The following is a 12,651-nucleotide window of genomic DNA, read 5'->3' as shown; positions in this document are numbered from 1 at the left end:
CGTTGGAGTCTGTTTTTGAAGTTTTGTTGTTGAAGAATTGCCGCTTTTAGGTCTGTAATCGAGTGACCAGAGAGACTGAAGTGTTCTCCGACTGGTTTTTGAATGTTATAATTCTTGACATCTGACTTGTGTCCATTTATTCTTTTACATAGAGACTGTCCAGTTTGGCCAATGTACATGGCAGAGGGGCATTGCTGGCACATGACGGCATATATCACATTGGTAGATGTGCAGGTGAACGAGCCTCTGACAGTGTGGCTGATGTGATTAGGCCCTAAGATGGTGTCCCCTGAATAGAGATGTGGACAGAGTTGGCAATGGGCTTTGTTGCAAGGATAGGTTCCTGGGTTAGTGTTTTTGTTGTGTGGTTGCTATTGAGTATTTGCTTCAGGTTGGGAGGCTGTCTGAAGGCAAGGACTGGCGTGTCTCCCAAGATCTGTGAGAGTGATGGGTCGTCCTTCAGGATAGTTTGTAGATCCTTGATGATGCGTTGGAGAGGTTTTAGTTAGGGGCTGAAGGTGATGGCTAGTGGCGTTCTGTTATTTTCTTTGTTGGGTCTGTCCTGTAGTAGGTGACTTCTGGCTCTGTCAATCTGTTTCTTCGCTTCAGCAGGTGGGTATTGTAGTTGTAAGAACGCTTGATAGAGATCTTATAGGTGTTTGTCTCTGTCTGAGGGGTTGGAGCAAATGCGGTTGTATCGTAGAGCTTGGTTGTAGACAATAGATCGTGTGGTGTGGTCTGGATGAAAGCTGGAGGCATGTAGGTAAGTATAGCAGTCAGTAGGTTTCTGGTATAGGGTGATGGTTATGTGACCATTGCTTATTAGCACTGTAGTGTCCAGGAAGTGGATCTCTTGTGTGGACTGGTCCAGGCTGAGGTTGATTGTGGGGTGGAAATTGTTGAAATCACGGTTGAATTCTTAATGTAAGTGAACAGGAGTCTAGTTAAGATTAGGCCAATTTAGGCTATGCAATTGCTATAATATTTGTGTTTAATGGATACTAATATATATATGGTGTGGATAATACCTAGTAATAATATGAGATAGGGGTGTGTGTATATGCTAGCCAGCACATACTGGTCAACAGAGAGAAGGAGACCGGTCTGGAGCAGAAATAGATCTGAGAGTCATCAGCATAGAGATGGCTGTTGAATTTGTGTGGGTGGATGAAATTACCCAGAGATAAGGTGTCGAGGGCGAAGAGAAGGGGACCAAGGACAGAGCCCTGTGGACGCCCCCTCCCCCCCCCCCCCGGAAGGTGCAGGACTTGTAAGGACACGCTGATGGTGAGATTAGAGAGTTAGGAGAGGACAGTCATTGAAGCCAAGGGAGGCCAACGGTTCAAGAGGAGCGTGGCTGATAGGTCAAGGAGGGTGAGGACGGAGCACTCGTTCTAAGCTTTGGTTAGGGGGAGGTCACAGAGTCCTCATCAAAAACGGTTTCCTGGAGTGCAAGGGGCAGAAGCTGTACTGGAGGGTCTAGGGTGGAATTGGAGGAGAGGAACTCAGTCAGCAATTTATAGATAGTGCCTTCAGTGATGGAAGGAAGATGGGGTAATAGTTGGAGTGGCAAGTGGAGTCAAAGGTGGACTTCCAAGATGAGAGAGACTAAAACATGACAGTATTGTAAGTGAAAGAGCCAGAGGAGAGAGACAGGTTAAGGAGGGGATGAGAGTGGATACAAGGGAGATCAGGAGGGTTGGGATGAAGTCTCCTGTCTTCAGACTTCCTCTGCCCTGGGTCGTCTTCCGCTTGAGGCTTGTTCGAGACTGAGCCTGTGTCCCTTTTGCAGCTGTACCCCAGGGATCTGGCCTGTGTTAGCACCATGCTAACTTTCGAGTACATCAGCCAGCTATGCCAGAACAAGGAGTGGGTGTCCCTGGCTTTGGACACCAAGGCTGCTGAAGGTGAGTCAAGAATCTATTTCTGCTCTGGCATGATGGACAGAACCGGGGCGGAGCCTACTGCCAGCAAGACGAAGTTCTCAACAGCTCGTTCTGGAGCTCTGACAGCTCGCTCTTACTGTCTGACAGCCTCCTGCGCTGCTCCCACAGGTCACCCAGCCTGTGGCTCAGCTGGTGAAGAGGCGGGCTGGGCTTATGAAAGCCAGCAGGCAGCCTGAGGTCTTGGGGAGGGGGAAGAAATCCTTTTCTCTGGCTTGCGGAGCAGTTCTGGGTGAGGAAGAGCTGCTGTCTGTCTCCATTCCCTTTTCCTTGACTGGACATCGTGGGTGTCTCAACTTCTTTGCAAAGAGAATCCCTCTTAGGAGCAGGTGCTCAGATTCTATGGTCCTGAGGGTGGGCTGAACACCTAGATGGACAGCTGAATGTAGGAAGGGTTACAGACCAAACTATGGGGAGCTCCCTTGATGCTCCAGGAGGTCTGCTCTCAGGACCCTTCTGAACCTCTTTGAGCACTAAATCCCTTAGCTAGAGATTGCAGCTACCTGTCTGCAAGTCATGTTCCCTTGGCACCTCCTGATCTGGTGCACTAGCAGCCCAGGAACCTCGACTCATTTAACCTGGCTGACCATCCCTCCGGAAGCAAAAGGGAATAGAGGTGGTCTTGGAGGGCAGCACAGCAAGGGGACGCATTCCGTTTGTGCAGTTTCGTGTTGGCACTGCAGCTAGCGATGGTCCACCAGTGGCTGGGGGGTGGTAAGGGAACTAGAACAGTCCTGAAGGCTCTCTGTCACCAAGGTCCCCACAGCAGGCTCTCCTTTGTACAGCCGAGGGCCAGGCTTTCAGGCAAGCTCAGTTCCAGCATCTCCACTGTTCTCAAGCAAGCCTGTGGGGAGCTCAGCTGTTCTGAAAGCCTTGCCCACTCTGGAGCCACTGGCCCTGTGTTGTGTGGCAAGGTAAGCCTGGCACCATTGGGCAGCGGGATCTACCCACCAGTCAGTGAAGGTGGGAATGAGAGTTGGGGAAGCGCCGTTCAGGCCCCTCTCCCCCGCAAGGCCGGGCCAGGGGTACCTCTTGTACTGGGTGCCAATGAATGCAGCCCCTACTTCCCTGGAGGATGGATTCACAGCTTAATGTGCTCCCTGCCCGGTTAAGATTTCCTGGTATTCAGCCTGTTCTGTCCTGTCCCTCCAGGTTATACTCTTCCCAACTAAACAGCTCTCCTTCTCCAGCTTAATTCAGTCCTGAGTCCCTGCTCACTTTTTGCGACCTTTGGCTCTCTCCCGAGGAGTGGTGGCAGCAGAAGCGTTTCCCCCTCTCAACGCAGCGATGCTCAGGCTGTGGCACTCGAGCCACAAGTGCACTTTAATGTGTCTACTCCTTGCAACACATGATATTAGAACACGCGTGATTGGTTAATAAATAAATCAAGCTGCTTTTCCTATGTTATTAACCAATTGTAATTGGTAAAATAACATACTAGGTCAGTCACTTTGCTGTGAGAATAATATCATCATCATCATCACTCCCATAACCACTTTGGTCGTTGGGGCACCATCACTGATGAGCAATCAACCAATTGTCTCCATCCCTGACGATCGTGTGTCAGTGCTTGAGTCTCTGCGAAGTCCCTTCCTGTCCACTCTTTTATGTTGTCAATCCATCTCTTCTTCTCGCTACCTCTTCTTCTCTTCCCCATACCATCCCTTGGAGGAGGATCTTGGATAGGCCAGATGATCTTGTTACATGGCCGTACCACTTCAGCTTGCGCTTCTTCACAGTCGTCAGGAGGTCTTCATATGACACAGCGCATTGGGTGATGATGTTGCAGACCTCTTCATTAGTGATGTGGTCAAAGTAGGAGATGCCCGGGATTTTACGGAAGTATCTCATCTCTACTACCTGTATTTTCTGTTCAAGTTTTGCTGGAAGGATCCATGTCTTGCACGCATAGAAAAATGGAGATGACCAATGCGTGCAGCAGTTTCAGTTTGGATTCCAGGGAGATGTTTTTATTCCTCCAAATTGGCTTTAGCTTTGCCACTGTTGCTGCTGTTTGCGCAGTTCTTGCCAATTTCTGCCTTAGATCCTTCATCAGTGATGATTGCCCCCAAATACTGAACTGTTTCACTGTCTCCAGCTCTTGTCCACAGACAGTGATACGTGAGCTGATCCCATCATGTTTGTTTGTCATCGGCTTGGTTTTCTCTGCACTGATTTCCATGCCATATTTTGTGGAGGCTTTCATCCAAACATTTCACAAAGTTGGCAAGTTCATCTTCGCTGCCTACCAGGCCATCAGTGTCATCAGCGAACCGAAGATTTGGGGTTTTTCGCCCCCCAATGCTGACTCTGCGTGTGTGATCTTCTAGGGCATCAATCATCATGTGCTCCAAGTAGATGTTGAACAGTGTGGGTGAAAGAAGGCAGCCTTGCCGGACTCCAACAGTGGTGCGAAACCACTCTCCTATTGTGCCATTGACAAGAACTGCACTGCTTCGGCATACAATTGTTTAATGGTAAGAATAAGCTTACGACCAACATTGTACTTCTTCGTGGTTGCCCAGAGAGCTTCGTGCCATACTCTGTCAAACGCCTTCTTGAAGTCAACAAAGACGTGGCAGATGTCCTGCTGGTGTTGTAAGAGCTTCTCACATAGAACAAGAAGGTTGAAAATCTGTTCTGTGGTACTTCTTCCAGCACGAAAGCCAGCCTGTTCTTCAGCGATGATATTCTCCACTTGCGGCTTCAATCTGTTCAATATGACTTTCAACATCACTTTGTTGGGATGGCTAATTAAGGTCCTAATTATGGTCCAGTAATTTTGACACAATTGCAGGTTGCCTTTTTTTGGCAGAGTGGTGATTAGTGACTGTGTCCACATGGAGGGCCACTCACCGGTCTGCCAGATCTTGTTGCAGATCTTGGTGAGTACATCTATTGCTATTTCTCCTTCGAATTTCATCAGTTCAGCTGGGATGTTGTCAATACCTGTAGCCTTTCCGTTCTTGAGTGATTTCACAGCTGTCTCCACTTCTTCATGTAGTACTGGAAAGTCATCCACCTCTGTTAAATCTGGGCTCTCTAAGACACTAGGATCTTCATTTGTCTGGTGGTTCTGAAAGGCTCGTTTGCTATTTTTATTATTGATACACTCTTCAATTTTAGGGCATCGTTTTTCAATCCATATCTCCTTGGCCACCTTCATTCCTTTATTGATCTTTCTGCCAATTGCTTTGTATTTATCAGCTCCTTCAGTGCTGTTCTTGTCTCTCAAGTTCTCTTCTGATGTCACACATTTGTAATATTTCATTTGTGACCCGTGGTTTTGTCGTCTTACGATGTTTCCCAAGGATGTCCATTGCTGCCTCATTCATTACAGCATTGAAATGGTTGGTCGTTGTTTCTACGTCATCCTCTACAGCAAGCAGTGGGACAAATTTTCCGCTGATTATTGCTTGGAATGACTCTGCAGTGTTTCGGTCTCTGAGTCATTCTAAGTCAAACTTAGTTAAGGATCTGCTTTTGCAGATCCAGACTAACACGGCTACCCATCTGATACTTGACACCATGCAAGGCACTGCATTTAGCCATGTGGAGAGGAACTCCAATACGTCTGTTAGTTTATAAGGTGCCACAGCACTCTTTGCCGCTTTTAGTTCTGGTGAACTTTGGCCTGACAATTTTCCTTAGTCACAGTCAAAAATTTAGCATCACAAGGTTATGATTGCTTCCAATATCAGCACCAGGAAAGCTCCTTGTTTTAGCTCTGTTAATCCCAGAACGAAATCAGTTTTGAACCATGATGTAGTTGATCTGGCTGTGATGTAGACCATTAGGTGCATGTTACGTTAATCTTTTGGATGCTTTATGTGCTCCTAATGTGTTTGCAAGAACCAGATTGTTATAGCTGGCAAACTCCAAAAGTCTTAATCCTCTCTCCATTGGTTACTGCATTACAGAAAGGGCCACAATAATCTTGCCAATCTGCCTGTGTGTCAGTACCCACGTTAGCATTCCAGTCTCCTTGTACAATCAGGATATCTTTCTTGTGTACCTTATCGATGATGTCTTGGAGCTGATTGAAGATTTTTACAATTTGCTCATCATCATAGTCTGTTGTAGGAGCGTAGACTTGTACCATTGTGACATTAAACGGTACTGCCTTTAGATGGATGGAAATAAGCCTGCTGGGCATTGGGCAGCATTCTTGATATCTTTATGCACAAGAAATCCTACGCTGTTGACATGTTTGTCCTCTCCACTATAATAGAGTACATGGCCTTCTTCCTTTAGTGCCTCTCCGAAGTTCTTCCATCTGACCTCGGATTCCTAGGAGGTGCCAGGTGTATTGTTCCATTTCGTACGTGAGTTCTTTAAACCTCCCTATTTGTTTCAACATCCTTACTCTCCATGTGGCTGTGGTGGTGATATCTCTTCCATGGATCCTCTTTGTTGGGGTTACACCAGTAGTATACTGGTCGCATCTGCCCTGGTGGGAGACGGACGGCATGGTCATTATTAAGATGGGCTGCGATCAATCTGGTATGGACATGGTTGACTTGCTCATCATATGATGTGTCTTGGGCAAATTTCTAACCTGGCGGAGCCCATCCCTCTCAGGCAGCCCCCTTTTAGTCCCCTCTTACGCCATGCAGGAGGAGCAGTGGGCCTATTCTGTCCCCGGACGCACAAGGAGGAGAATATATACAAAATGTAAAGTATTTCCCAGTCATACTGTTTAAATATGACACTACAGCACTATAGTAAATGAAACAATGACTCCACTTGGCTGTGGCTCTTTTGGGTAATGCTGGCTGCTACTTTGGCTCCTGAGTCGCTGAGGTCTGAGCATCGCCGCTCGACAGGGTCTCACTGATTTTCTTTCAAGAGATAATTGAAAAAGTGCATCATGCTCTCCCCTTCCTCTGTAACAACTTTCCTTCCTCCAGGCCACAGCAGACAAGAAACATCTGCATTTCTCTCTCCCTAACCTCGCTGCCTGCCGCTCATCCCGCCTCCTGATCTCTCCATCCCCTCTTATCCCCATCCCGTGCATCATCTCCCTCAGTGCAGAAAAGCCAGCTCCCACCTCCATTTGGCCCTAGGTGCCACCCTCCAGCCCTTTTGTGGTTTGTCCCCTGCTGCCCCTCACGCTTGGGTGGAGATCCCTGTAAACAGCCCCTAAAGGAACCATTAGCCTCCTGCAAAATCTGCTCTGCCGTCTACAGCCAATTGTGTGATGAGACCGCTGCCCGTCTTGCTGACCAATGCCATGTCTCTGTGGCCATCTCTTGCCCTTAGATCGGCAGCTCTGTGGGACAGGGGCTGTCTCTTTGTTTTGGGTTTGTCCAATGCCTAGTGTCCTACTCAATGACTAGCACTCCTAGATGCTACGATAATAGAAATAATTAATAATGAATCCTTGGCTTTAGGTGCCACTACACAGTGAGCCACAAAAAGAAAAGGAGTCCTTGTGGCACCTTAGAGACTAAAGCTTATGCTGAAATAAATTGGTTAGTCTCTAAGGTGCCACAAGGACTCCTTTTCTTTTTGCGAATACAGACTAACACGGCTGCTACTCTGAAAAGTGAGCCACAAAGGCGCCTTCAGTGTTGTGTGCATGTCTCCCAGCTTGTGCTGCTTCCAGCCACCTGATGCTGCTGTAGCTCCTCTGCCCCTCCCCTGCTCAGATGGGCAGGGAGCAAGGGCCTCATCTCCCTTGTTCTCCTTGCAGGCCCTGACATGGGGGCTGGCTCCCATGTGCATGAGATCCCATTCCAGTTCAGCCTCCTGAAGCTGCTACCCAAATGCCAGCAGATTGAAATGTTCTTCCTCATGCTGACGGGAGGTGAGCACTGACATTTGTTGGAGACAGGGAGAAGAGTGAAAGCCTAGGGAATGTGACTACTGAGTCAGGCATTCATTGTAACCACACTCCTTTTGCTGCAGAGTTGTTAGCAGGGAAGCCTTCCTTGTTTGACACTCCTTTCCACAGTGTTGACTGCGGTAACCCTGCTTTTGGGGAAGAGAGGAGGGCTGGATTTGCTGCTGCTTAGTTAGTTTGCTTCCTTGAAAACGAAGCCAGATGCGCACCTACAAAGGGGAGAGAAAGGAAGAGCAAAGGGAAAATGCAGCTGCTATCTCTCATGCTAGCTCGCTTGCAGTCTCACTGCTGGAGAAATACAAGCACAGCACAGAGACTAATCAGCACCCCAAGCACTGGCAAACTGGTGCCACCCTCAAGCCGTTCAGGGAATTGCTTTTTGTCGTCTTTCAGGCTCCCACAGTGTTGCAAAATGTCCAGTCTTGGCCAGCTAAGCCGGACTCTCTTTAGACGAAGGGCAAAGGGCCAAGGGCCAGGCACAGGAAAGAGGAAATAAGGTGGGGGACGAAAGGGAGGGAGAAGGGGCGACAGCAGAAACTAATGCCTCACGTCCCAGGTGGTGGTTGGAATCTAGCTGGAGCTGAGGTGATCTGGGTCCCCCTCTCTGGCCCAGTCTGGCCAGGGCAGCTCTTGGGATCAGGCCAGTGAAGGCCCATCAGTATCGCAGTGGCTCCTGGCATCCCAGAGTGGGATGGGGGGGTGTCTTTCAGCCAGTACTCTCAGGACCCCAAAGCGAGGTGATGGGTGCAGTACCCCAGCCCGTCATCATTTTGTTCACGAGTTAGGTCTAATTTACGACACACCAGTTCTGTTCCATCGATTTCTGTCCCACAGTCCTCCAGCAATGATCCCGACGGTCTGGGGGTGGTATCAGCAGGCTGCCTAGGATGTGGGCTGTCTCCCTTCTGTACCTTTTCTATTAACATTGATGTAGGTGATTGGAATGTTTTATAAACTTTCATCTGTTTTTGCACCATTGACCTCACAGCTCGGGGAGGCCCCCGGGCCCCAGTTATTACAGCAGGGTAGGGGAGCTGCCTCCTCCCCTCCCTGCAGCAGTGCCAACTCACGTCTCCCAGCTGGGGCATGCGGGGTGGCTCCTGCAGCCCCAGCGTCGCTGGCGGAGACGTTGGGGGGCTGCTGCTGCTCCTCTGCTGGGGTCAGCTTGGCAGCAGCTCTGTTTGCTAGTGCCAGGCCTGGGTCTCTGTGCTGTCTTGTGGCTTCCTACCTCTTGGACCTCGTCTTCAGCATGGTTCCAGGACCTGGTGTGGGTGAGTGCAGAGAGGTTTGTGTGGCTGATAGTAGAGGGCTCCCTCTCAGCCTTGTGTAAACGTAAAGGGAAAACCTCACCAGTCACGTGCAGCTGGCTCCTTGCTATGAGCTGCCTGTCGGGAGGGGTGCTGGGACAGTAGCTGGCTGGAGGGGGTCTCTGATGCTGGTGGTTCTTTTCTGGAGCAGAGGATGATGCGACGGCCAAGGACTCTTCGTTTGCACCCAATGAAGTGCTGCTAGACTTCTTCCATGGCTGCCTGCAGCACTACCTCAGCGACCGGGAGGTCCCCTTGGTGGACTCGGATCATACAGCCTTCGTGGAGCAGGTCTTGCAGCGGGACCGCGATGGCCACCTGCCCCCATTCACGCTCCCGGTGATCCGAGGTAAGGGGCTGAGAGCCTGGCAGCCGGAGATGTGAGCAAGGGGGCCTTTGGTGCCCTGCACCTGGGCTCCCCTCCTCACAACCTGTCTCTTCAGTTCCAGAAGAGCCCCTGGAGGCCCCTGCGCCCCTGGAACAGCAGGGTCCCTCTCTGGGTGCTCACCCTATTGGCAGTAGCGCTACCAGGGACGTGAGTGGCTGCACAAGCACCCTGCAGGTACCTCCCTTGGCTCTGTATCCCTCGTGCTGCTGGGGCCATGGGCCCCCTGCCCCGAAAGCTCCTGAATGCTGCCCAAAGGGGAGCTGCTGGGGCACGGCCCGAGCCCTGTGACAGGGGCTGGGGATGGAGCGCTGAAGATCCAGCCCCTGTCTGTGATGACCCACCAGCGTCTCTTGGCTGCTCAGGGGCTGGGAGAAGCGAGGGCCCCGCTTGGGGGCAGGGACACAGAACTGCCCCAGCTGGCACTGCCCATGGAGAGGGCAGCGAAAGAAAGGGCTGGGGGTGACCCAGGACAGGAGCGAGGCTGAGGAGGGCCTGGGGAAGCTGGCCCCATGGCCACCTGTGCTATACCTGCAGTGACGGGGGAGGCCCAGCCTATGCAGCGTGCAGCAGTGCGGATCTGAGCCAGCTGCTCTGTCAGCAGGTCAAGCGCGTGGACGCAGAGGCTGCTGCACCCGAGGGCCAAACAGCCCCCCTGGGGTGTTTCTGCTCTGCGTCACCCCTCTCTTGCCCTGGGGGCGTCCCTGCAGTCTTACCCCCGCTGTGCTCTCTCCTCAGAGCCTGTGCAACGCAGAGCTGCCGGAGGCCGATGTGTCCCCGGCCGATGCTGCTGGGTGTCTCCTGCAGTGGCGATGCTATGCCAAGCTGGTCAGTCCACAGCACCTCTTCCTCACCTTCCTGCCAGCCACCTTCCCTGGTGAGTCTGCCCCCGCTGAGCCAGGGAACTGAGTCGGGCGGCAGCGGGAATGCTGAGTGACTCTCTGGGGGGGGACAGCCTTCCAGCTATGTGGGGATGGGCAGAGCTCGAGGCTGAGGGGCTTATCAATGGGCCTCTTGCAGCGCTCTGGGACCAGTCTGGCTGTTGCTTGGCTCCCGTGTGGAGCTTTGGCTTTCCCCAATTTATTGCAACCTAGTTTGGGGCATGCCTTGAGCTCCCCACCCCGCCATGGGGGTGGGGGACCCGAGTGAAGCCCCCTGGGGCTACCAGGGGTGGAGGCTGGGGCGGTTGGCAGGGCGTTCTCTGAGGGCCCTTGCCTCTCACAGGAGGTGGGTATTTAAAGGGTTGATACCAGTTACCCAGGGTGAGCTACTGAGTTGGCTGGCCCTCCAAGCTGGGTACTGGGCTGGCAGCAGCCACCGCCTGTCGGGATATGTGGGAAGGGCCTGACCTCTCCTTTCCTTCTCTAGACGTACAGAAGCTGATGGCTTGCTCTCTGGAGAAAGCCCTGAAGGAGGACAGCTCAGCAGGAGAGAGCGTGGACCCTGCCTGTGGGGAGCCGGGCAGAACGGGACTTGAGGAGGCAGCGGCTGCGGCATTCCTACCTACTCTCAGTGTAACGCCGGCCAATGGTACTGACCCCTGGCTCCCCACCCCATATGTTCTGTGGGCAGGGGCCATTCCTGAGCCCAGGAGAGTCCTCCTCTCCCACTCAGAGTGCTTGCCATGGCCAGGCAGGCCAGAGGCTTGTGCACTATGTGCTGCTCCTGGCTCAGCCCGGCGTGGCTGTGCGGTATGCCCGTCCCCTGATAAGGGCATGGGGAAGGGCTGAGGAGTCCCCAGGCAGCATAGCTATGTATGCAGTCAGCACCCCTCCAGAGGGGCCGCTCCTTGGGAAAGGGATGTCTGCTAATCTGGCCCACAGGCTGCAGACCAAGTGACTCTGCCTCCAGCAAAGCAACGGGGCTTCCTCAGAGTGCAGCGCTGGTGCCAGACAGACACCAGCTCTTCTGCCATGGAGGCCCCTGGATCTCACCCAGACCCTGTCCCGACAGGCTGTTCAGAGTGTGCTGTGTCGCTCTGGTAGCGTGGACCGGAGCCACTGCTCCTTGCTGGAGATCACAGCCCCCACAGGGCAGGGGAAGACACAGCACTACGGGCGGGGGGTGTTCGAGCCCCATGCAGAGCCCTGGATATTGAAAAGGGGAGGGGGAATCAGTTGGCTGGCTGGTGTCTGAGGAGCGGAGGGCCCATGCTGCTGTACAGAGCCGTGGCAGGGGACAGGAGTGGGAAAGCCCTGGGCCAGCTCCCAGGGAGCTCAGCCCAATATGGTCTGGTGGGGAGAGACTAAGGGAAGTTACAAACCGGTCTCATGCTCCCTGTGGGCCCGAAGAAGGGCTGGGGGGCATGGGAGCAAGACGGGGGGGCGGTGCTCTTGGGGAAACTGGCATACTGAGCGGAATGGGCAATCTAGTGAGGAAAGGGCAGGCCCAGACATAGTGGCTGGTGTGTCGGGCTGTCAGTGGGAAACACTCCTTCAGGGCGTCTCTCTTCTGCAGAAGCAGGCCAGGACGCAGGAGAGCTAGGCGCTGCCCTGCGGAAGGATGTACGCATCTCCTTCAGCCGCCAGGCCTCACAGCCCGAGCTGAGTGAGTGCCACCGGGTCCGCTGCCCCATCTACGTCTATAGCTGCTCCATGGAACTGCTGCGGGAGCAGATGGTCAGCCCCCGGACACACCGGCCTCCGCGGGACATCTTTTTCAGGTAAAGCCAGCTTCCCTGGCTCTGGGCTGGGAGCGCATCCTCCTTGGGTGAAAGTGCAGGGAGCTCAGGGCTGCACAGTCGAGTCTTTCCTGTGCAGGATGCTGGCTCCAGCCTTGCCCTAGTCTGCTGGCATACTCCTTCTCACTCACAGTGGTGCCTGTCTGCCTGCAGGAGCTTGTAGGCTGGCCATGGCCCGGCCTGGCCCTGCACAGATTACCTCTTCCTCCAGCAGGGCTGAGTGGTGATGCTGCTGCTCTTTTCCAGGTCCCAGTTTCTGGAGCGCCCCACAAATGCCACCTGGCTAGACCACAAGCACAAGGAGCTGGTGAGTTACTGCACGCTGCTGCAGGAGCACTCCCACCAGTGCTATGTGAAAGGTAAGGAGAGGGGCATGGCAAGGCGCTGTGCCCTGGCATGGAGGGGGGGCTGAACCAGGGCCTTCCTAGACGCCACTCTCTGGCGGGCGAGGGGAGGGGTGCACTCTCTTCAGGAAACTAGTTTCTTGTCAG

The 12,651-nt window shown here is 52.9% G+C and overlaps 1 protein-coding gene across 14 annotated transcripts in view; it reads left to right on the top strand.

The window, feature by feature from the left end:
• The window catches only part of SZT2 (SZT2 subunit of KICSTOR complex), a 72,651-nt gene that overhangs the window by 23,932 nt on the left and 36,068 nt on the right, over positions 1–12,651 (top strand). For 13 of the 14 annotated variants that reach the window (XM_073358012.1, XM_073358005.1, XM_073358008.1 and 10 more), the window contains 8 exons: positions 1,793–1,907; positions 7,639–7,752; positions 9,247–9,444; positions 9,539–9,657; positions 10,219–10,357; positions 10,849–11,010; positions 11,938–12,142; positions 12,407–12,519. In XM_073358012.1, the coding sequence (XP_073214113.1) occupies positions 1,793–1,907; positions 7,639–7,752; positions 9,247–9,444; positions 9,539–9,657; positions 10,219–10,357; positions 10,849–11,010; positions 11,938–12,142; positions 12,407–12,519 (1,165 nt within the window). The remainder of the gene's footprint in view (positions 1–1,792; positions 1,908–7,638; positions 7,753–9,246; positions 9,445–9,538; positions 9,658–10,218; positions 10,358–10,848; positions 11,011–11,937; positions 12,143–12,406; positions 12,520–12,651) is intronic. The other variant, XM_073358000.1, reaches the window with a different exon arrangement.

The sequence above is a fragment of the Lepidochelys kempii genome, chromosome 8 (assembly GCF_965140265.1).
Source record: "Lepidochelys kempii isolate rLepKem1 chromosome 8, rLepKem1.hap2, whole genome shotgun sequence".
NCBI lineage: Eukaryota > Metazoa > Chordata > Testudines > Cheloniidae > Lepidochelys > Lepidochelys kempii.
Note: the sequence above shows the minus strand (reverse complement) of the source record. Positions and strands in the feature narration are given on the sequence as shown.